General features: G+C 38.4%; 1 protein-coding gene across 10 annotated transcripts in view; it reads left to right on the forward strand.

Moving 5' to 3' along the window:
• Positions 1-18,366, forward strand: part of ikzf2.L (IKAROS family zinc finger 2 L homeolog) — a 54,839-nt gene extending 36,473 nt beyond the window's left edge. For 7 of the 10 annotated variants that reach the window (XM_041576069.1, XM_018236082.2, XM_041576064.1 and 4 more), the window contains 4 exons: positions 3,544-3,711; positions 6,198-6,332; positions 11,439-11,582; positions 14,950-18,366. In XM_041576069.1, coding sequence (XP_041432003.1) covers positions 3,544-3,711; positions 6,198-6,332; positions 11,439-11,582; positions 14,950-15,668 — 1,166 coding nt within the window. In that variant the 3' untranslated portion in view covers positions 15,669-18,366. The remainder of the gene's footprint in view (positions 1-3,543; positions 3,712-6,197; positions 6,333-11,438; positions 11,583-14,949) is intronic. The other 3 variants (XM_041576067.1, XM_041576071.1, XM_041576065.1) reach the window with 2 other exon arrangements.
• Positions 18,367-25,574: the final 7,208 nt, after the last annotated feature.

Below are 25,574 nucleotides of genomic sequence, written 5' to 3' on the forward strand. Positions count from 1 at the left end.
TATATGCAAATTAACACTGTCTTGCCATGTTCATTTGGATCCTCTATGGGAAGCAGATGTGTCATAAAGAGCCAACTTTATCCATGAAATAGATTTCTGTAAAATAGAAGAGCCATCTTTAAGAAACAGATATCATTGTTAGTCCCAGAAATTTGTAATTGTAAATACCTTATTTTAAAGGGTAGAGTAGACATATATATATATATATATATATATATATATATATATATATATATATATATATAGATATATATATAAATTCTTTTCGCTGTGTGCACCAATAACAAGTTTCTTATGTATATATATATATATATATATATATATATATATATATATATATATATATATATATATATATAAAAAAAGAGATATTGCCGCACAACCCTCTTGGTTTCTGGGTGCAAGTAGTCAAAAAGGCACTGCCAAAGTAGCCAATATCATAGAAAAAATAAAAACTGACACAGCACTCCAAGTTTTGTATGCAAAAAAAGATATATTTTGTAGAAAAACATACCAAAGCCCATAGGGCGACGTTTCGGGGTATACAAACCCCTTTCTCAAGCCAAGGGCAGCATTCAAGTAACAAGCATTGGTTTACACCTATTTATACAAGGTAACACAGGAAGTTACATATGGAACATGACATCATTATCGATCCTCACACATTAACCCCTTAATTGCTTAATGTTATCCATGCAGGCATATAACAACTCAGCGTTAGTCCACTGCATATCCAAATCCAGCTAAAAAGAAACAAAACAAAGAATAAAAAACAGAAATGAGACCAATGTTTATCCCATCATAGAAATACATATAGGTCATAGTCTCTATTAAGCCCATTTGGGGCCAATGTGTTTAATTGGTGTATCCAACATACCTCTCTTTTCCTCAGCAATAGCTCTCTATCACCCCCCCGTCTGGGGGAGGTTACACATTCCAGAACCATATATTTCAAATCTGTATCCATTATGTGGAGAAAGGACACAAGGATACAGATTTGAAATATATGGTTCTGGAATGTGTTCTCTATGATGGGATAAACATTGGTCTCATTTCTGTTTTTTATTCTTTGTTTTGTTTCTTTTTAGCTGGATTTGGATATGCAGTGGACTAACGCTGAGTTGTTATATGCCTGCATGGATAACATTAAGCAATTAAGGGGTTAATGTGTGAGGATCGTTAATGATGTCATGTTCCATATGTAACTTCCTGTGTTACCTTGTATAAATAGGTGTAAACCAATGCTTGTTACTTGAATGCTGCCCTTGGCTTGAGAAAGGGGTTTGTATACCCGAAACGTCGCCCTATGGGCTTTGGTATGTTTTTCTACAATATATATCTTTTTTTGCATACAAAACTTGGAGTGCTGTGTCAGTTTTTATTTATTTTTTCTATATATATATATATATATATATATTCAAATTTGTACATAAAGGGGTTGTTCACATTTAAATTAACTTTTAGTAGAGAGTGATATTCTGATTCAATTGGTTTTCATTCATTCATATTCCAGTCTCTTATTCAGATCAATGCATGGTTGCTAGGGAAATTTGGACCCTAGCGACAAGTTCGCTGACATTGCAAACTGGATAGCTGCTGAATAAAAAGCAAAATAATTTAAAAAACCCAAATAACAATTTTATTAAATAACAATTTTTTAAATTATTTTGCTTTTTATTCAGCAGCTATCCAGTTTGCAATGTCAGCGAACTTGTCGCTAGGGTCCAAATTTCCCTAGCAACCATGCATTGATCTGAATAAGAGACTGGAATATGAATAGGAGAGGCCTGCATAGAGAATTGAGAAATACAAAGTAGCCATAACAATACATTTGCAGCCTTATAGAGCATTTGTTTTCTAGATGGGGTCAGTGATCCCCATTTGAAAGCTGGAAAGAGTCAGAAGAAGAAGGCAAATAATTAAAAAAAACTTTAAAAAAATAATTAATGAAAACCAGCGATGAGTTGCTTAGAATTAGCCATTCTATAACATACTAAAAGTTAACTTGAAGGTGAACCACCCCTTTAAGATGTAGACTTCTTGACAATGCCATTCTGCATCAACTCACCCTCTTTATTTTTCTTTGACCATCTAACAACTGGAAAACAATAAATAAAGAATACACAGAAATACAATAAGACAGGTATTTAAGAGGAAGTCACCTTCTGATTTTCGAAAAAGATGGATCCTGCTAGCACTGTCCAACCTTCCTTCTATAGGGTCGACCTTTTGTTTTTGGCATAAATGTTGGCTCTTTTGAAAGTGTATCTATATTTTAACCCTCTTAGCAGCAGGGGTCCTAACTTTATTGCTGTTGCTGTATTAGAATTCCCAGCACTGAACAACTAAAGGTGTAGTATAAAAGCAAGGAAGTATCTCCACCCTACAGTTTCCTCTTGATTTGTCTGCAGTTAATTTGTGGAGTCATGGAATATCACTAGTGTTGGACCCTAGTTTTGTTCAGGCATCTGTGTTTGTGGCAGCCATCCTAATGTTAGCTACTGGTTTACCATTTCACAGGATTGAGTGAAAGTCAAACCCACAAAAAATTCCAGTGACTGATGAACTACTGCTACAATGCTTTAACAAGTAAATAGAAATGGGAGGTTTGAGACATGGTGGGAGCTGCAGAAGAGTAAAGATTCAGGTCCTTAGTGTGGTCTTTCAAAAGGGTTGATTATTATTGAAAAGCTTTGAGAGAATGTTAAGGGAAATATTGAAAGTAGTAATTTATTTGTATTATCTTATTGACCCCTTGGAATATGACAGAATGTCTGTGTGTGTGTGCTTGCAATACTTCAGGTAATATGACAATCGGATTCTTCAGGCATTTAGTTAAAGACACAAATCAACACCTTACATATTGGAGCAGAGGACTGACTAGACATGTGCAATGTATCCTCTCTTCAATAAGACAGGTGGCTTTCAGTGCGTTGCTATTGGAAAGAAGGCTGCTAAACCTCAGTTTCCCTTTCGTAAAAGCAGAAACAAAACTTGTATTGTATGTTACCTTTTATTGGACCAACTTTTAAATTGGCTTTAGGAACTACATATATACAAGTATGTGATGTTAACATTCTATTAGACATGAAAGCCTATACAAGTGTATTCCAATAAGCGACATTTACTTTTGTACTCTTAGACTGCTTCACTTGAGTATACTGTTTTGCAGCCATTGAGCAGGCCCATCAGGAGGCTTCGCAAAGTGATTGCTATGTCCAAACTACTGTGACATTGGTGGTCTTTATATATAATTTGTGATTTGTGAGAATTAGCAGTCTACATAATTGTGTAATGAATAATTCACTTCTTACTGGACAATATGTCCTGAAATGTATATATCATACACTTATATACATTATATAAATCATTATACTTACTTTGTGTTCTGCTACAGCTCTCTCTAAAATGATTTGAGTTCAAAGATATCATCCATTTGTTGGCTTATTCTTTATCTGTAGGTTGGATTGAACCTTCATCTGTGGTTTTGGGTTCAGTGTCCCACTTGTCATTTTTAAGGGCCCTGGTTTTGTGTCTACCTAGGTGAGCGGCCATTCCACTGTAACCAGTGTGGAGCATCGTTCACTCAAAAGGGCAACCTTCTTCGCCACATTAAGTTACACTCTGGGGAGAAACCTTTTAAATGTCCATTCTGCAGCTATGCATGTCGGAGGAGAGACGCACTTACTGGCCACCTCAGAACACACTCCGGTAAGTCATTCATATCTTCATCTCTTTGCATATATCTAGGCCATAAAGGTCAGGACTGATTACAATATAGTTCTTTATACTCTTGTAAAACCTGCAGCACACTGGTGGATTAATCTGTAAAGACATTTTACAAGTATAAGAGCTCTAGTGGCACAAAATTGCTCTATAGTGATCATCCAAGAAGCACATCTGCTCTCTAATTCCAGATTCAAATCGAAGTACTGCAGGATACAAGGTCACTTGGGAGGGGAGGGTGCAGGAAACATGTTGACTAAATTTGGCCATACATGGGCAGATTAAAGCTGCAGATATCGGTTCTTTAGACAGATTCGGCAGTTTATCTGCCAGTGTGGGGGGGGCTCCCGGCTGGTCCTCCCGGGCAGATATCAATCAGGCAAGTTTGATTTTTTTCTGCAATCCAGGACTGCATCGGCTACTTGATGTGGTCCTGCGACCCATCGCTGCCCATTTGCAGCATTGTAATCCGATCGTTCGGATTCACTCGATATTGCCCAGCCATTAGTGGGCATATCTGGTTAAGATCGGCTCGTGTTACAAAAGTCTTAGTTCCCCAGCAAAGACAGGTCTGTTAATCAGCTGGCTTGTCTAAGCCACCAGGGCAGAGAATAGAAAGAACAGGCAAACACTGATTTCAACAGCAATACATATACTGTACAAAATAAAGCGTAGAAAATTTGTAACAATTTGCAAAGTTGCTTTGAATTGTGTTTTCTTTTATTGGGAAAAAAAATGTTTGGGTTTATATTCCTTTAACCGGGACTCACTTGATAAAAGGCGACCTAGGTATGTAGAATTGTTCTGCCAGAGAGGAGAGCTGGCACTCTAGATTCTTTTTCAGTGATGGTCTAGGTTTGGAAGGTGAACACTGGGCTATTTTTATTTTTGCTTAACACTTTGCCAATTAAATGGGTCTTTATTAGTACTGTTCTTATTTAAATTAAACCTCTATCAGTGAAATGCTAGAATACTAGGACAAATATAACATTTGCTAGAGTATGTATATAATTCATAACACAATTTGATGAAACCAGGGTAGAATGGGCACATTGCCTATTAAAAATACTAGTGTAGGTGGACTGCGGATGCAGATTGATTTCATTTTGTTGAGTACAAGTAAGTTGTTCTTGGGTGTTCCTGGTTTTTGTTATCGATAACCACAGACCTGTATAATACATGTATAATGTACCTTTCCAGTTGCTGGGAGCTATACCCCCTAGCATGCTGGGAGTGGTGATTCACAATATACGTTTGTGTGTGGGTGAACTTGGATTTTATAAAGCACACGTCAGAAAAAATTTGAATAATGTTCCTATTATTAACTCGATTTTGCCAAAGGCAATGAAAGAATGTGTTCTTTGGATACAGAACACATTAGTAACATGTGTAGGGCAACCATTTTCTTTTCACTTTCCTGCATACAGCAGAGGAGTATCTCCTCAGTTTTGATATTGTGTATTTGTCAGGACCCCACTAGCCATTGTATAAGCATGGGCCTCCAGAAGCTATCTTCAACATGTCACTCCCAGTCTCTTACTAAACCACGTTTTCTAGCATGGCTGCCATTGAAGTGTTGGAATTATAGCTCAGCAATAGTTAGAGAGCCTCAAAGTGAAGATTGCAGTGTCTCCCTGAACCAAATGCAGACCTAACAAACCTAACAAAACTTTTGTTTTGACTTAAAGCAGGGAAAGTGGCAATAATTATCACCCCTTCTGTCCCCACTCTGGTTATTGAAGTGTGTATGTTATATAGGGTTATTTTATCTTTTCTCGTTAAAAGAAGCCAAGGGCCTTGTCAAATAAGCAGTGTTTTAACATAGCACCACTTAGGAGCTGCAGCCCAGAACACCCAAGGGGACTCTTAAACATAAGCACAGAAAAAAATAAATTGTATAATAAAATGCCTGTGTCATCTCTCTCAGATGTGCTTAAGCAATATCCCTGAGGGATTAAAACCCAGCCGAGAGGGAAAAAAATCCTGCTGGTGAGGGAGTGTTTGTCCAGCAGCATTCCTAGTGTGAGCTAGTTTCACACCCAGCAATCTGACTGCTGTTTCTTAAGCAAAAGAATGCCTGTAACTTGCCACTCTAATTGGGGCCTATTAGGCCTACAAACACTACAAAGTACTACCTGCAGCACAACAGCATAATTGTCTGGCACTGGTAAAACATAACATTGTTCTCTTGACTAGCCAATAATCCACTGGATTTCTTCTTCATCTGGTACAGAAGCTCACAGGTCTTTTTTATTATTTAACAACAACAACAGGAATGTGTTCATGAACTGACATATTTATCAAAGCAGATCCTCAGAATGTGTTCAACTGCAAAACACTATGGATGTCATGTAGTTAGTGTAGGATTGGTATCTTTTTATGAGCGGTACTGATCAGTACCAAAATTATACCAAATTAAACCAACCTCAGAATTTCCAAAATGTAATATCCATTATTTTTGCTTTCTACAGTTGGCAAACCTCACAAGTGCAACTACTGTGGTCGAAGCTACAAGCAGAGGAGCTCTTTGGAGGAACACAAGGAGAGGTGTCACAACTACTTGCAAAATGTTGGGATGGAGGCTGGCCAAGGTATTGTGCACCATGGTGAGTGCAATTTCCATATGTCTGGGTAACACAGTCAGTAAATAGTACACCAGGAATGCCAAGTTATTACCTTCCATCTGTTGTGTATTATAACTCTAGAGACATCCTCAGCCACCTTCTGCATTACAGTACAGCTAGGAACACCATACTGTATTATTATTAACATGTATTTATATAGTACCAACATATTGCGTAGCACTGTAAAGTAAATGTGATTATACAACTAAATCACATGAATTCTATACATAGAACATATGGAGTTACATACATCACAATCAATACTGGTACAAAAGGTGAGGAAGTCCCTATGCAGAAAGAGCTTGCACTCTAAAGGGTAGGGAGTAATACACAAGGTGTGGGAGTGGGCAAGATCGAATTAAGTGGGTGAGAAATGTGGTACTGTGTGTGGTGTTGCGTTTGGTAGTTAAGCCGAGTGAGGGTAGGCTTCTCGAAATAATTGCGTTTTAAGAGATTTCTTGAAAGCAGAAAGGTTGGGAGAAAGTCGGACAGACTGTGGGAGAGAGTTCCAGAGAGGGGTGCAGCCCTTGCAAAGTCTTGAATGCGAGCATGTGAGGAGGTAATGAGAGAAGAGTTGAGTAACAGGTCAGTAGAGGAGCGTAGTAAGCGGTTGGGTGAGTATATAGAGATGAATTCAACGATGTAGGGTGGGGCTGAGTTATGAAGTGCTTTGAATGTCAGGGTCATGAATTTGATTCTGAAAGGTAACGGAAGCCAGTGCAGGTATTGACAGAATGGCGTGGCAGAAGAGGAGCGGTTGCTGAGGTGTATGAGCCTTGCAGCAGTGTTCATTATGGACTGGAGAGGTGACAATCTCTGGAGGGGAAGGCCAATTAAAAGAGAGTTACAGTAGTCTAGACGTGATATGACGAGAGAGTGAATAAGAATTTTGGCAGCATCTTCGGTGATGAATGATCGTATTTTGGATATGATCCTTAGGTGGAAGTGACATGATTTAATAAGTGACTGGATATGAGGAGTGATTGACAGGGCAGAATCTAGGATAACCCCAAGGCACCGGGCCTGGGAAGAGGAGGTGATAGTGGAATTGTTAGCTATGATGGATACTTCCGGGATGTTACTGGTGTTAGTTGGAGGAAAGAGAACCATTTCAGTTTTAGAGAGGTTTAATTTAAGGTAGCGTTGTGACATCCAGGTAGAGAAAGCGGACAGACAGGAGGAGATGCGAATTAGGAGTTCAAGGTTGAGATCAGGAGATAAGAGATAGATCTGAGTATCGTCAGCATAAAGGTGGTAGTGGAAACCATACGAGTTGATTAATTTGCAGAGGAAGTATAGTAAGGGTCCCAAGACAGAGCCTTGAGGAACTCCAACAGAAAGAGGTAGGGGAAAAGATGCTACTCTGTTGTAGGAGACACTGAAGGAACGATTGGTGATGTAAGAAGAGAACCAGTAAGTGCGAGTAGGTTAAAGGAATTTGCAATGAAATGTTTTTGTATAGCGGTGAGTTTGTTGCAAACAGGTCTGGCATTTCAGAGAGCACAGGAAAGATTAACTGGGTTTTTGGGTATAGGAGTAAGAGTTCTGTACTGTTGGAATTTGCACCGAAGAGAAGGAGCTTGTGGCCGTGTTATAACTGGGATGGGGTAAAGGCCAGGGTTTGGGGAAATGTCCCCAGCTGCCAGCAATAGAAAGGAAAGATAGACTGAGAGCAGGATTTGTAAGTTCTTAGTTTGTATGAAAAAGAGGAGTTTCGTGGAATAGCTAAACAGAGTACTTTATAAACTTCATTTGTGGAGAGGGAAGGAGAGGAGAGTAGAGAGGCTGAGATTTGTATAGAACTCTGACTTGATGGGGGAGGTAGTGAAAAATATTTTATAAAGCATGAGAGTGAAAGGAGGAGAAATACAGGATAAAGCATGTTTGGAGTAAGACATAACAAACTGGCAGGTACAAACAAATCTGTGTTCTTCTTATCCCAGCTGGTTCAAAGTTGATAGAAGATAATCCGGTTCCTTTTGCCTTATCAAACTGCCTTGTATAACTGCCATTTCCAAGCAATATTAGCACTCGTGCCATCCCTAATACTGGGTCTGAATTTATTTGTAGCTGATTGGGAAAACCAGAGCCTAATTGACTAATTAATCATTTAACCAGCTAGCAAAGGGCAGAGTTTTACAGACACCAAAACCAGGTTTGGGGCTATAAAAATATCTCTTGTTCACTGAGGAGTGGACACAGATGTGTGCTTGAGATATTTACCAAAGAACTAAAGCAGAATAGGACTAACAGACAGAAGTTATTGAGGTTACCAGATACAAGTATTGATATAAGCTGTGTTACCAGAATAAGCAGTTTATAGCAGTATATAGCAGTTGCAAGCATATGGATAAGCTGTGTTACCGGAATAAGCAGTATATAGCAGTTGCAAGTATATGGATAAACTGTGTTACCAGTATAAGCAGTATATAGCAGGAACAAAGAAATGTGGTTAATTAATAGTTAGGAATCATTACCCATTAAAGGCACATTATATTCTTTAAGTGTCAAGGATCCACACTGCCAGATTTCTACCAGCTTATGAGTTCATGGAGGTGGGAGAATACTGGGAGTTGTGTCACCACAGCTAAAACAAAAATTTTTGCTTTCCTCACAGTACTGTGTGTGCTTGTGAGTGTATAAATACTCTTTTACCTACCAGATAAACATTTTAGTAAGGGCGCATATGCAAGAGTGCATTTCTGCTTGGGTGAAAACACTACTTGCTTTGCTGATTCCTAAAGGAAAATGCCCACCTGTGTGATAAGGCCAGTAAATAGGGGATGGGCAACCATGTGCTCTGCCTATTTACGATTTTGAAGGCAGTGTTCATGGAACATTTACTCTTTTACTGACTCTACCAGCCAGACTCATGCAAATGTAAGGATAGGGAAGTGAATTTGTAGCTCTCTGCTATTATAGTGAACTCTTGATTTATATTGCTTGGTGCACAGGCCCGCAAAGGTCTACGGAAGTATTTGCTCTACTGAGAGTACATTTCAAAAGACTTGTGTGATCCATATGCACTGTTTTAGTTTTTGTTTGTTCTCAGTTTTTTTTTCTAAATACTGTACTTTTTTTTTTTTTTTTAAAACTTTTAAAACAGTGAAATTTTGTAATTTGTGGGCTTTTTTTTTTTTTTTTTTTGCACTTGAATATATTTTCATGGGCTATTTTGTAGCTTTTGATAGACAAAGGTTTTCATGGCTCCCTTTTAATTTCTTGCAGAATATTAATTGCTCGAAGCAGAGGATGCTGCAGTAATCCTTGTATATATTGCTTTGCAGCATGGCATAGCATAATTCTGCTTCTTATATTTAAGTAATAATATAATTAATATAGCCATGTATTACAAATAAGGGATTCCAAATGTAAAGATTGTTTGATTATTTAAAGGATTTTCGCATTTTACAGTTTTTACATTATCATATGTATGTGTATAGACAGTCATGGAACAATTCTGTGAATTACATCCTAGCATATATAGATTGTTTTATTTTACAGTTTTCTGGGCTGCTTTGCCCTGGCATGCATTGTAGAAGGTGCAATAATGTAACATAATATGAGCAGCACCTAAGGAAATGAAAAATGCCCTGGCAGCTTAATATCTGAAAATTCAGTTTCACATACAGTATGTGATGCTTTGTTATATGTTGTGTATGCATTATTGTTAATATACAAGGCTGTAGCAAAGATGAAAGCATAACTCTAAGGGCTAGTCCACACGGGGAGATAGCCACGCGTTTGCGGTCGCGGCGACAAAGCGCCTCGCCAGTCGCCGCGACCGGCGCAGGCGACAGTTTTGTATGGGCGCCTATGTAAAAACGCCTGTGCTAACCACACGAGGCGATGCGCTTTTCAACAGTCGCCTGAAAAAGCCTGGCGAGGCATTTTCAGGCGACTGTTGAAAAGCGCATCGCCTCGTGTGGTTAGCACAGGCGTTTTTACATAGGTGCCCATACAAAACTGTCGCTTGCGCCGGTCGCGGCGACTGGCGCGGCGCTTTGTCGCCGCGACCGCAAACGCGTGGCTATCTCCCCGTGTGGACTAGCCCTAAAAGGTGAGGCAGCATTGTGTCATCCTCAGTATTTTGACAGAAAGTGTAAAAAAGTGCAGAATTTGCTTACGGAAACCCATAGCAACTAATCTCTTACCGACTCACTGTTTTGGAGCTCACATACCTATAGGGTATTTAGATTCTTTTTTTTTCTAAATAATATTATTTACTAAGTCTATAATATTTAGGTAAATATCGCAATCAATAGAATTTCATATATAAGGGAAATATCAGGAGAGTACACCTCCTAAGGGCACCTTTAGCACACTGTTGGTTTCTTTACAACAATAGCAAATAACACAAATAAAAGCAGATGATAGCTGCGAGTAGTCCATTAGTCCATATCACATTGATATATACCGTAATTTCAAACGTATGGAAAAGATGTGACCTCTCCCTTATAGGGCTGTCACCAGCCTCTAGTTTTGGTGTAGGATATGTCATTGACATTCTTACTGTATGGTGTATGTGCTCCGTCCTTAATATTTTCTGTTATTTAGATTAAGTTTCATATTTGGACAAGCAAGTATACTGTACATGAAAGATAACTGATACAGATGTTGAGTTGCACCAGAGCAGAAACTCATAGTAATCAATCATACATGCATGCTTTCATATTCTAACCTACACTATTTTATTGTACATGTGGCACATCATGCCCCTTTGCTGACAATTCTTGTTTTGCACAGCAACACATTCCTGGAAATAGTTTCTATTATTGGTAGTTATCCCATGGGTTACTGCAGTGGGGCAATTTAGCAACTTTGTCAGTAACCAAGTCCTTTTCTACTTGATCTCCATGAAACCTAGTACTTTTTTCCCCCAGAATAAGGGCAGAGGTGGCAGAATGCATTCCTTGTGCTAATTTTTATAGTGACATAGTAGTTATTGGTCAGATTCTGCAGCTTATCAGCTATTGGATATCAACAGACATCTGCGTCTTGTTTAATGGAAAGTATCAGAAAATCCATTTAGCATTTTTCTTCTAATAAGAGAGTGTCAATCTGACGTGACATTTTGGTTCTGTGTAGCATCTCCTATGGACGAGTGTAAGAATCCAGAGACCATGATGGAAAACAACATGTCTCTAATGCCATTTGAGAGACCGGCTGTTATAGAGAGACTTGCCAGCAACATGGGGAAGCGTAAGAGCTCCACCCCACAGAAGTTTTTGGGTAAGCATTGCTTTTTTTCTAATCAGCATTCCTTTATAATATACTAATAATAGCAAATGTTAAGGGCAGCGCTGGGCAATCTGTTGCTCTCCAGCTGTTGGTAAGATACAACTCCTTGCAACCCACTCACAGCCAAAGGTCTTCAGGGTGTTGGAAGTTGTAGTGTAATAACACACAGAGGCCAGGAGTTGCCAGTTCCCAGGTTTAGGGTGCAGCATTCAGAGGCCATAAACTAGGTGCAAGTGGAGACATTTATTCTTTTTGTCTGTGTTAACATAAGCATTGGAAACAATGAAGGCTATCTTACCACAAATACACTAAAGATAAGCATTTTTATAAATTTGATTTTGATTTTGAAATTGTAAATAAAATACATATTCAGTACAACAAAACCACTACTTCCTATGAAAGGAAATGACATCCATTTTTTTACATCTTCCAAACGCCTAAAATACAGATACTGCTGCAGGGAAAGTACCTATTTGCAATATTAAAATGAAACTGCTGATAATACACACACATAACACTGCACAGCTTAAAGGAACAGTAACACCACGAAATGAAAGTGTTTTAAAGTAATGAAAATATCATGTACTGTTGCCCTGCATTGGTAAAACGGATCTGTTTGCTTCAGAAACACTACTATAGTTCATATGAACAAGCTGCTGTTTAACAATGGCGGAAAATGAAAAAAGGCGAAATGACACAGGTTAAACAACGGGGCTCACAGGCAGACTCAGGGAGATTAGTCGCCCGGCAACAAATCTCTTCTTCTTCGGGGCGACTAATTTCCCAGAACTGCCTTCCCGCAGGCCAAAATGCAAATCGCCTGGAGGGATGGCACTCAATGCAATTCATCTTCCGATGTCGCCTGAAGTTGTCTCACAAGGGAACTTTGGGCGACTTCGGAAAACAAATTTAGCCAAGTTACATCCCGCCGGCGATTTGCATTTTAACAGGCGGGGAGGCAGTTCGTGCAGATTAGTCGACCCGAAGAAGAGGAGATTTGTTGCCAGGCGACTAATCTCCCTGAATCTACCTGTGTGCCCTGACCTTTAATAGTGCATGCAAACATAGTATAGTATATATAACAGTATATATAACAGCCAGATTTCCCCTGTCATAGACCATTGTCACAATGTGTGCTTGAATCTATAGCTATTTTCAGGGATTGCATGCTGGGGTACCATCTGTGGCCTCACAAAGCAAACAGTTCTGTGTAGAGGAAAAGTTAAAGGTATCACCGGTAAAGTATTTCCCAGTGATACATCTCCCAGTTCTCCCGAGTGGTGCTGGTTGCAATTCAACAGCAGTGTTAGAGGTTGCATCATAGATAATTGGCCCTGCATGCATGGTATTTTGTACTGGGTCCCTCCATCATTAAGGGTATCCCTGCTTACATTACTAGTCTTCATCTTTCATTCTATGTACTCCTTGTAAGGTGCCCTGACCATGAAGCCGAGGCAGAAATGTTTTTCGGAAACTTTAGAAAAGTCGTTTTTCTTTAATTGAATTATTTTTACATTGGAGTCTTGCAAAAAGACAACATTCTAGTCATAATGCCCCCAGCGATATGTAGCTAGCTCTACAATTGAGCACATTAGATTATTTTGTGTAAATATTTCTTTGAATCCAGTTTCAACTAGCACATTTTCCTGACAGTGTATGAGGAATGGTGGTAGCCTTCCATTCTTAGTTGGTTGTTTTTGCAGTACAAATAGGTTTGTCACCTTCCAATTGTGCTGCAGCTCATTTTCTGTCATACCTCACATATTTAACTTTAGTGTCAGTTACAGTAAAGGTCAAACCCTCTAAATGGCCTATACGTTCCTAACATGCTCATACAACATTCACTGCATGCAACCTGGTTTCTGTCAGACTCCAGAAGACCTCCGTAGCTACAAAAGTGTATTATTTAGCAACATGTCTGACATATATTGGCTAAAGGGACATCTGCTTTGACATGACGTATGAGTTAAATGGTTTACTTTTGTCCTACATCGGGATAGCAAGGAGCAGTTGGCTACTAATAAATGGGCATTCCAATAATGGGTTTGCACACTAAAGACTGAGCAATTCTGGGGCTGCTGCTGCCTCCTCTCTCCCGCTCTATTTAAAATTGAGCGCTGGAGCTGGTCAAAAAGGGGGTAGCATCGCTAGTGGAGCCAAATTTCTGGCTTAAAACCCGGAAATTCGGCTCTTAAAATGACAAAGGTGGCTTTTATATATAATTTATCCTAATTGAAAATAGAACTAGTACATTGAATTTATTTAATGTTTTCATGATTTTCTAGTAGATTTAAGGTATAAAGATCCATATTACAGAAAGAACCATTATCCAGAAAGCCCCAGGTCCAGAGCATTTTGGATAATAGGTCCCATACCTGTATTAGAGTGCCCTCCATTGATTTATGTTTCTGTATACTGAAAATGGGCCACAGATTTACAGAGTTGAAACAAATATTGATAATGGGAAAAACTTGCCTTTACCTCACATGCAGATTAGTGGTCTGCCAGCTGAGCTAAATCATCTGGCAATATAGAATTGGGTATTCACACCCAGACCATAAAATATTAGCAAGTTTATTCTCAATAGTGGGGTAAATGTAATCTGCTTATTAAGAACCATCCCCAAAACTCTCCTGAAAAAATCAGGAAAACGTTTTCAACCAGATTTATATTGTTCTATTAGCTTATGGATTCTGCAGCTTGATAGTAGATGGATGACTTTTGTGGTTAAATGGTACCTCTATGGCTCCAGGATAAGCTCACATGGCAATAGAACATTAGGGTTTCTGCAACAAAGGAGATAGTTAGTTATCTGGGTCAGAATCACTCTTATGTGCCCCAGTAAGTCAAAGTTCTTTTCTTGTTGGGTGTATCTTTATCTTCTCTGATATTTGCAGGAATTTCTTCGATCTGTTGAGTTAAAACATCAACCCATGTTCAGTTGAGCATTATTTTGACTGTTCAATGGAAAACTGAATTGTGGTTAGTGTCACTATAGCACACTGCCCGTGTCCCTTTAGGACATATACAGTGTTACCGTGCAACTTTTAATAAGTTACATTGGCCCAAATTAGAGCAATCCATGGCCATTCCAAGGAATGTGTTGGATGCATCTATTGTCAAGTAAATCCATGTTTAACAAAACAGGAGATACAAATTTTTCATAAAAATTTATTTAATAAAAAGAAATGTAAAAGTATTTAAGAAAATGATTTTATACAAGGCATGTGTAAGATAAGATTTAGATTTATTTTAGAAGATATTGCATGTAGTGGTAACATTGCAAGATTGTATAGAATGTAGATTTTCTCTTTCCAGTTTGGAACTCTATTTCATTTTAATTTTTTTTAATTCCCAGGTGAGAAGCTCATGAGATATGGATATCCTGACTTGCACTTTGATATGGCCTATGAGAAAGAGGCAGAAATAATCCAGTCACAAATGATGGATCAGGCGATTAACAATGCTATAACATACCTGGGAGCAGATGCACTGCGGCCTCTCATACACCACTCAGCAGCTGCCATGCCTGAGGTTCCACCAATTGTCAGTTCACTTTACTCTCAGGTCTATCATCCAGCCAGAGTGGAGAGACCCACCAGCAGGGAGACATCAGACAGCAACGATAACAACATGGATGGCCCAATCTCCCTTATCAGACCAAAGAACCACCCTCAGGAGAGGGAGGCATCACCCAGCAACAGCTGCCTTGATACTACTGACTCAGAAAGCAGCCATGAGGACCGGCAATCCTACCAGGGCAATCATGCCTTAAATTCAAAGAGAAAGCAAAGTTCGGTGTATCCCAAGGAACATGGCAAACCATTGGATGCCACAAAGTCCAGCTTGGGTTCCTCCAAGGATGTCTACAGAGTTTTTAATAGTGAAGGAGAGCAGATTAGGGCATTTAAATGTGAGCACTGTCGGGTTCTGTTTCTTGACCATGTTATGTATACGATCCATATGGGCTGCCATGGTTACAGGGACCCACTTGAGTGCAACATTTGTGGCCACCGGAGCCAGGACCGCTACGAGTTCTCTTCGCACATTGTTCGGGGTGAGCACCCATTTCAATAGCTCATTATTGGACTGGGCTGTTATGAAGAACTGCACATGAAGAATTACTGCACTTACCCTTTTTCCTGACAGTCATTAGGTATATTATAAAGGATTCACCTTTGGTTGAATTCGTTTTTTTACATACTATTTCGGACCTTTACAGAAAAAAAGCTCTTTTAAGATTTCCAAACCCTAACAAAATACAGTACATTCAATCTCACTATGGAAACAGAAAAAAGAGCATGGAATGTTACCCATGGTCCATAGTACTTTCAGTCTCTGACCACAAAAGGTTTGAGAGATAGGCAGTTCATTCCAAGTGTACTGTTGTAGTGTCTGAAATAGTATCCCAAACCCATCTTCCACGACCATTCAGTTACACAGCATTACACAGGGGGGTAGGGAGTAGGTAAATTGTCTTTGTTTCTAATTTTATATTCACTCAAGTTGGCTTAATAATAATGACTATTTGAGGCTAATGTGACCAATCACAGACTGGTTCTTTCCCAACATATTTTATTATTTTGGGTGTTTTATAAAATGTTCAAATATTAGTAGCACTTTAAAAAAGGAACCAATGGATATGTGAGTTCTAAACAGTAAACAATAGATTACTGTTTACAAGTTGAGGTTTAACGTTCAGTTAGGTGCTTCCTAGCATTTTTTACTTTGTGTATAGTTTTTTTTACATAAAATATATGTTTTATCTTGTCTTGTTTATAGCAGTGCTTCCAGTAGTTGGTAAGTTTTGTTAATGTAATCCTAAAACTGGACATTGCCCATCGAGACAAATTGTAAATAGTGTCAGAGGAAAGCAACATTTGGCAAGAAGTAGGCTATTTGCTGCTACAAGTTGTAGTGATCCATCCCATTCCTGGAATATTTGTTTAAATTTGATTACCCCAGCTATAGGAGTTCTGTAATAATGCATTAATACTTTGTTAAGCTTAAATACTCTATGGCTACATGGTATAACTTAAATACATTGTTTATTATAATATTACAGACATTTTATACAGCCACCCCAAGTTGCTCACAACTAGATTTAACTGGATGCATGTATGTAAATGGCACTATATTTCCTTTTGAAATGCTGTATTAAGTAAACAGCAATAACATGATAAAATGAAGCCAACAGTAATAAAAATGAGTGTCTATGATCTAGCCACATACCAAAGGTTACACTCCTTTTCACCTGTAACTGGGAGAAACTAACTACAGTGGGTGTCTGTTCTTCTTAGAGTGTTCCATGGAAAGTCATTAGAATGCAGCTCATTTGTGCCTTACTATGGCACCATATATTTGCACTTAAGTTACAAAAACAACTGTATTGCCTCCCATATTTTTATATTGTAAACTAAACAAATGTGTAGAATCTGCTCATTTACTTTCCGAGCAGATCATCCCTCAAATTTTTCCTTGTCTAATAATGAGTTTCTAATGAGAGTATTTTTGTTTGGTATAAACCAGTGGTGCCACATTCCAGCAAAATAAGCAAAGCTCCACCCACTTGTGATCATACTAGGATAGTGACAAAAACTTGCTAGTTGGTGCCCATTGAGAACTGGAACTGAGGATCCATCAACCAATGATATTTGAGATTATGCTTTTTAATGCACATTTTAAAGTATTTGGCTGCTTTTACTGTATATTCTGGCAAGCGAACAAGCAATCTTACTTTCCCAAACATCCATCTAGGCAATAGAGTAGTAACATTATAGGTTTCACTCCCCAGAGTTTGACAAACTTTATTTCTATATACAACACAGCTCCATTTAAGATGATAATTTAAAAAGTTTTTATTAGCAAATGGCTTTAAATCTGCAACAAACATGACGTTTCGGCCTCACCTGCAGCCCTTTTTCAAAATTTTGAAAGGTGAGCCCAAAACTTCACGCTTGTTGCAGATCTAAAAGCCATATGCTAATAAAGGCTTTTTAAATTATCATCTTGAATGGAGCTGTGTCATATATGGGAATACTTGTGAAACCGGCTGGACTGTGGGCCACTGGACACGTGCACCGCCTAAATAATTAAGAGGTGGATAAGTGGGTGAGTGCTGACTACAAAAAGTTTATTTAAACTTTATTCCTAAACATCATCAGCCAGTCAACAGCTTAAATATACATATAGTAGTACACTATATAAGTACGCAATATTATAAGACATTTAGAAAGTGGAGAAATGGGTCTTGTCTTTGTGTTTTCCATTCCCCAAAATCGTATTACCCGCTGTCTGTTGCTATTAGCTAAGGGCAATGGATTCTATTTGTGGAGATAAGTGCTTCTGTTACTGTCAGCTTTGCTGTAGACCAGCTGATAACATCATCACACAATATTCTCATATCTTGAACACAAAGTGTAATGGTTATGAGAATATTGTCCTGTGAATTGCCATTCTGAAACATTGTAAGCTTGCTTCCTAATAAGAGATAAATAAATCTGTGATGTGCTCCCATACCTCATACATTCTTTTTTTGTCAGTCTTATTATTCAGCCAACATAATAGAACATATATCGGTAGTCTACTGAACATCTGAAAGTCATCATGCTGCTAGAGCATTGACAGGGCTATGGTAGGGCCCAACACTGGAATTCTGTGCATTTCTACTTAAAATACCTTCTAGAACATTTGATAGCAAGACAACTGTTATTCAGTCTGTTTTACAAATCACTCAATGGTGGTTGTTTTTATTTTATATAAATAATTTAACTCAGCTGTAGGATTTCTTGTGTCACTTCTGATGGGTGGAGCTTCAGAATGATGTCCCATATCTAACCATAGCAGGAATACAAGGTACTTTTTGAACAGAATGAGTGCCATAAGAGGAGTGAGGAATGTATAATTGTGCACTCCCTCCATCGAGGCCACTGATTTCTTTATCTTTCGGGTTATATGACCTGTGCTAAACGTGGGAGCAAACTTTGGGAGCGTGAAGCACACTTCAGCTGGACATGGGTCATTCAAACTCAGACTTACCTCAAGTGACAACCCATCATGTCTGAAGAGGGTACTCCACTTTGTCCCTTGGCTATGCACTTACTGGTGTCCAGCAGCACTGGAATATTTTATGGGTTTTTTTCTGAACATTGAAACAAAGTTTGGACTTTGTGTTTTCTTATACTGTGATTAACCATATAACTGCAGGTCATCATTCCTGGGTAACTAGTAATATTATCACCTCACATTCATGTAGCAACATTTCTTAAATACTATTAGGGGTGTACCAAACACAAGTCATATCCTATTTACTCATTCACAGGACATATGGACTCCAGTCCATCAATGCACTTATCCTATTCATAAGGATTAAAGGAATATACATTTAAATGAGAAGGAAAGTCTCTGCACTGGTCCGAGGTACTTTTCAGCAAACCCTGCAAAGTGTTCCTCTTCTTTCTCTGCACAGTAGAGTGAAACGTAGAAAATCGGAAGAGGATGATCATTTGATGGTTCTTGCTGTAAAGTGCCTGAGGCCGGTGCAGTATTCTGCTAACAGGAGCACTGGCCTGGAGTATCAGGTAAGTGATAACGGTTACTTGGGGTGCCCATTTGGCATATCCTTCTCCTTTAAAGTGATACTGACACTAAAAACTTTATATTCAAAATATTAATCTACACGAAAAGTTACCTATAGGTCATCTTGATCGGTTTTCACTGATAGTTCTGCTTTTGTAAGTAATCATTACTTAAAGTTCCTAAACCTGACTGTCTCTTCTCAACTTGCCAGTTACAGTTTCTAATGTTAATGGACTACTGCTGCACAAATATGGCAGCCCCCTCATAGGGAAAAAGGGGGTACGAAAGGTAATGTAAAAGCATCTGGCAGATACTTAATAGCATTCAAGGATAATGTTATGATAGAAATTAAAAAAGTTTTTCTGGTGTCAGTATCTCTTTAAGCACTGGTGAAAGCAACTCACCTGGTGATGCTGTGGTCAAATAGATATCCTTTTATTCCTAAACATTCATTTACATTCCTAAACATTCATCTTGTATTCCTAAACATGCATTTACATTCCTAAACATTCATCTTGTATTCCTAAACATGCATTTACATTGATTACGATTGATTCTTCTGCACCGGTTACTTTATATACTGTATCTTATAGAAGACCAGCAGTAGCTTTCTGAGTAGAAAAGAACACTCTCCTAAGTTACAGCAAGCAAAATATTACAGGATGTTGTATACACTATTGATACCATTTGTATTAATTACCAGGTAATTATAGTATACATTGTACCATATTGAATGTTTTGATACCCATTCTATCTTTCTTCCCTTCCATCTGTCTATTTAGCCCACTATACAGGTTGGCTTGTGTACAGCTGCTTTAAGAAGAGAGATACCATAAAAACTAATTAAACAATTGTTTAGAACTGCTTCCTCTGCAGCACACTTGCATTTCATTTAAATGGGACCTTCTCCTACGATCATACTTTGTAATCATATATCTGCATCTTTAATAACACATTGGTACACCCTTAATACCATGTTCCTTATGCTGTTATTGCTGGAAAAATTTGTAAATGAGTTCCAAGGCTATAACAGAGTAAAGGTTTTCAACATGGATCTCAAAGCCTTCTCAAAGTAAAAATCTACATTAGGGATAGGCAAATCATCTTAGCTGGTGGGATATTCTGTAAATTGCAGTTGAGCAAGAGCTGAAGAAGCCAGTGTTGCCTATCCCTGTAGTGCCGTGCAGGTCTACCTGCAAGGGGTAAAACGATGTCCATAAACATGGCAAGAAAATTGGAGTGTAAAATACAACTTTGTTATAATGACTGTTTTGTTCATTGCTTGTACAGTCTGTTTACATATTTTTGTACTGAAAGTAGTTTTATATTTAATACTGAGAAAAGGACTGGCAAAAGAAAAACCTGATTCAAATGATTTGAGGGAACAGAATGCTTAAGGTATTTCATATTTGTAACGCATCTCTTCGAAAATTTATTAATGAACTTGTATAACTGCATACTTGCCTTTTATTTCCCTTGGTTTTTAACTCTGGTTGTAATTGGTTTCCTTTTAATTTTGCTCTCAAAGTGTATATCTTTCTATAAGAAACTGGATGCTTTTATGCATTTATTAGAGAAAAACAATTGAAATTGTAAAGCTGTAAATGTTCCTATAAAGTAATTTCTTTTCTTTTTTTTTTGTGGGAGGAAAAAAGATGTTTCTTTAAATATATATATGGATATATTCCAGAAGTTGATGGGAATCTTTGCCTGGTACTAGTTTTGTCTATATTTGCGCCTTGCTGTTCTGCACAAAAATAACTTTTGCCTTTTAATATGACTAAATGCATTTGACCGGTTAAGCGTCATATTTATCAAAGCTCTCTATTCACTTCTATAGGGTTTTTAATGTTCCCTCTGTGCCTTCACCTTATCAAAAGGGACTCTTAATAGGGGTTACCTCATACCAGTGCACTTATATATTCCATTCAGACATTTGCTTTTATCATCTAACTTGCACTGGACCATCGCAAATAAAGATAGTTAATTCTATGTGTTACAGAAATGGTAATACTCAACCATGGCTTTTAACATACACACATATATGTAAATAGAGCACATGACCGGGAGAGGTTTTAAATGGTGTATTTTTGGATTCAAGCTGTTTCCAGGTTTGGGATATAATAAATTATAAAAACACTAATTCCCCCCCCCCCCCTTGAAAAAAAGACGAATCCGAAAATCTGTTGAGGTCCTGTGTAAGTCAATGGGAGTGGCACCTATCTTATTTTGAAGTTTTCGTGGTCAGCGCTTGGTTTAGCCCAAAAACCCTGGAAAAGTTGGTATTTTCAGGCTAAACCCAGCGCAGACCATGAAAACTTCAAAAATTCGAGTGATGCGGGGATAAAGGCCTGAAAATTTAGAGCAATTCTTGAAAAAGACAGACATTTGAGTCATTCAGGTTTTCACTTAATTTTATCGAGTTTTTCCGCAACCTGAGTTTTTTTTTTATTAAGAAATAAGCTGAAATCGGGCATGGGAGTTTGGTCATGGTTTTTTTATAATTAAATATTAGATAAATTCAGATTTTAGTAAATAACCCCCATAGCCTGCCTTTGAAAGCAGATCATATTGGAACTTTATTTATTAAACCAACGTTTCAGTTTCTGCAAACCTGAATGCAAATCTTTGAGCATCCCTTAGATATCTAGTTTGCAGAAGATTGCAAAATGCTTCCATTTCACAATACCACTGTCCAAAATGTCATCAAGAAATTCCGGCCAGTAAGGCAATCCCCCAGTACGATGTGACTGATAAATGAGTGCTGCTGCACGTTCCATGGTGCAATATTGTTCACACAAATATGATCTGCATGCAGAGTCATCAGGAGGAAGCCATGCTTGCACCCTTATCACAAAATGTAACTATTGCCTGCAATCACCAATGTTTGGAGAAAAAAAATTTTGATTTAGAAAAAGCAAAACACTTTCCTGGGGGTGGAAGTTGAAGGTTTTGGAATTACCCTCACAGTCCCTTGACTTAAATATTTTTAAAAATCTGTGGGTAGACGATAGACATGCAAGACAACCCAAGAAGAGCTGGGAATTAGAAATTAAACGTATTTGTATAGTGCTCCTTGAGGGCAAAGCACTGTACAGCAGAACAATAAATTAGTAGAACAAAAAGGGGGTCATTGCAATGATAAATACAAATAAGTACAAAAATACAATACTCATAAATATAAAGTATAGTTACAATACAGATTAAAGGGGTTGTTCACCTTCCAAGACTTTTTTCAGTTCAGATAGTTCACCAGTTACTTTATATTTTCTATGTGTGACTGTTTTTCTAATATTGATGTGTAAAGTGTAATTTTTCACTTTCTAAAGCAACTCTGGGAAGGGGTCGCAGCCTCTGTAAACTGTTCTAAATTGATATATTTAGTTGATACATTTCTTATCTTTGTCCCTGTCCCTGCTGAGCAGAATCCCTGAGTAAAGGCATCTGGTGTAATTGATACAATAGTTACTAATACTCCAGATGCTGCTAAAAAGTTGTAACAGTTTCTGCACCTGAATTGAGCCGCCAGATTGAGACACCAGAGACAGGGACATTAAACTTTAAATTTAGATTTTGGAAAAACATTAAAAAAAAAGTAATTGAAAAAAGTCTTTATTTCTGGTGAACAATCTGAAAACAATTGAACTGAAAAAAAGTGTTAAGAAGGTGAACAACCCCTTTAAGAGCTTAGTGTCAAGGATGGAGGGGCCTACCCCATAGAGCTTGCAGTCTAAATGGGAGGGTAACTTACAGGGAAACCTAAGACAGCAAATGCAAACAAATGTGTTTAATAAAAATTCAACTTTCCCAGCGCCAGCAGCCCATTTAATGTAAAGAGTTTTTCTAACAAGAATGATGCTGTCCTGTGTATATTATTCCTGTTATTTGTCCATACCATGGTACCATTGGAGCAAAATTGTTTAGAGTCACAATTTCTTTACTTGTATAAATACTTTCCAAGCCACACTTTGAGATTTTTAGCTGTCTACCTCTATTTACTGTAAGTTTATTACCTGTAGTGGCAAAATAAGCTGACACTTTAATATGTGTGACTTCTCCTTAAACCTGTTTAACCAGCTAAAAATCTTCACTATGACATGGATATACGTGGGGTTGAGCGTATGACATTTGTCACATGGTTACTCTCTGTTCACACAGCTTCTCCAATCTGATACTTATCACAATGAAGTCAAAGGCAGAACTTCTGCACAAGATAAACTTCTTACTAACTGCCTTACAGCTTATATGAGATACATTCCCAGCATTTGGTAATATCCTTCTTTACTCTGTTGTTAGAGATCATAACCATTATTGCCAGACAAGTTTGGATATAAGCAAAGAGCACATTATAGTGGCAAAAGTTCTGCTAAGCTGATATAGTTTCAATAAGGGATGGAGAGTCAGGTCATGATTTTGAGAAAAAAAAGCCAGTTCTGAGCCTAGGGAGCACATTGTTTAGGGGCTAACCCTACTGTTAAAAAGAAAAATGAATATCTTCTTTTTTATTTCCATCTAGTCAAAACCACTCTGTGGGAAAAGTGGTGACAGGTGGACCAATGCTCAAAATAACTCAGTGTTTCTGAGATGTGATCCACCTGTCACCAGCATGTCTGCCTTAGGCAGAGCATATCCCATGTATCTCTATTGGCAGGGTTGACAGCAGAGAGGGATGTTTTGACAGAGATTATTTTCCACCTTAGCACAGTGACAGTAAAATCACCCCATGTGCCGTTGGCTTACGTTGTATTTCCTCTAATGGAAATGCCCAGTTAACCTTCCAGTGCTGTATGAAGACATGCAGAACTAGGGAGTAGTATCTTATTCTGTAGGTCCCACAGTGGGAGATAGTTGGGTATGGTTGGCTCATCAAGTGCATGAGCAGAGTAGAAAAGTGTTTTGTACCTTACTCTTGCCATACTTGGGGCCAGGGCTGGGTTTATACATAGGGCAACCCTAGGCATGGACCACTCGCCAACCCTCTTTCCCCATCCTGCCTCCCCACTTCATACACACATGCACAAGTCTTATCTCATTGTGTCCAGAGCATGGGGATTGGTGTGCAGGAGATTTAAAGAGCAAGAAAGTTTCCAACATGAACTCATTGCTATGTGGCATGCCACCCCTAAAATTCTGCCGCCCTAGGCCCAAACCTTTGTGGCCTTTCTACAAATCCGGGCCTGCTTGTGGCAAGGTTTTCACCTATAGCTAGTAAACATAAGGATATATGACACTACTAGCAGTACTAGCTTGAAAGATATTTAACTGCCAGCTTGATTTCAGAGTCAAGCTACCACCAGACACTTTTATTGCACATTTATAGTTGATGACCATCTATGACTTCTAGTATTGGGGCTTGGGCCCCTCTGTCACAGTTTAACTGGGATAATGTAAAGTTAGCGTAATGATATGTTATCATCTGGTATTAGAAAGAGTCTTTGTATTGGTAAAAAACAGTCAGAACTGTACATAATGGTAAATGGCCAGACTGTAATGTTTAGTGGCAGTTGTTATTTGCTCTAAGGTAAGAATCTTTGGTCCTGAGATAAGATCAACTAATTGTTTTATTTATTCACTAGGCTTTTTATTGGAAGTTTGTAAAAAATGGGGAAAAGGAAGTTGGCCTATAGCTGCTAATGGTAAGAGGGCCATAAGATATTGGAGGAATGCAAATGTGTAGCTTGTCTTGAGACAAGGAGAGGAGTCAGCATCACATCTCAAATATAAAGGTGGCCCCTGTTTCCTCTGTATAGGAGATATCTAATGATTACCACTGAGTTCCCATTGCCAGTGAATGGAGGACTATATCAAGATTATCTAGATTAAGATCAAAACACCAGTGGACAAAATAGATATAAACAGCTAAGAAGCTTTCCTTAAAGGGGATGTGTTGTCAAGAATTAAAATCCCTCTTTGCCCTTGGGGAACCAATATAAGCCTTTTTCTAATTGAATTATTTATTAGCGGTTTTCATTTGCGCTTTAGTTAAGCGCAGTCCATTCCCCATCATACCTGCTCTTTCAGCTGCGAGCAAAACCTTCACGGCCTGTGGCTGTCTCTGCTGTTTGACCTGCCTGCCTCTTCTGCTGTTTCCGCCCTTCTACCAATGAAGAACGAGTAGCCGGTCAAGCAACGGTGGCCTGTCAGCAACAAGTGACGGTGATGTTCTGCAAACAAGACTGCCTACTCATTCTTCATTGTTGACAATACATCCCCTTTAAATGATAATTACTCTCTATGCCTCTGCACAACATACTGTATGGTAAATACATTTTTAACGGATGGATTAGCTGGATCCAGGATTCGGTTCAGATCCTTCTGCCCGGCCAAACCAAATTTGAATCCTAATTTGCATATTGAAATTAGGGGCGGGGAGGAAAATCTCGTCACTTTTTATCACAAAACAAA

The sequence above is a fragment of the Xenopus laevis genome, chromosome 9_10L (assembly GCF_017654675.1).
Source record: "Xenopus laevis strain J_2021 chromosome 9_10L, Xenopus_laevis_v10.1, whole genome shotgun sequence".
NCBI classification, from domain to species: domain Eukaryota; kingdom Metazoa; phylum Chordata; class Amphibia; order Anura; family Pipidae; genus Xenopus; species Xenopus laevis.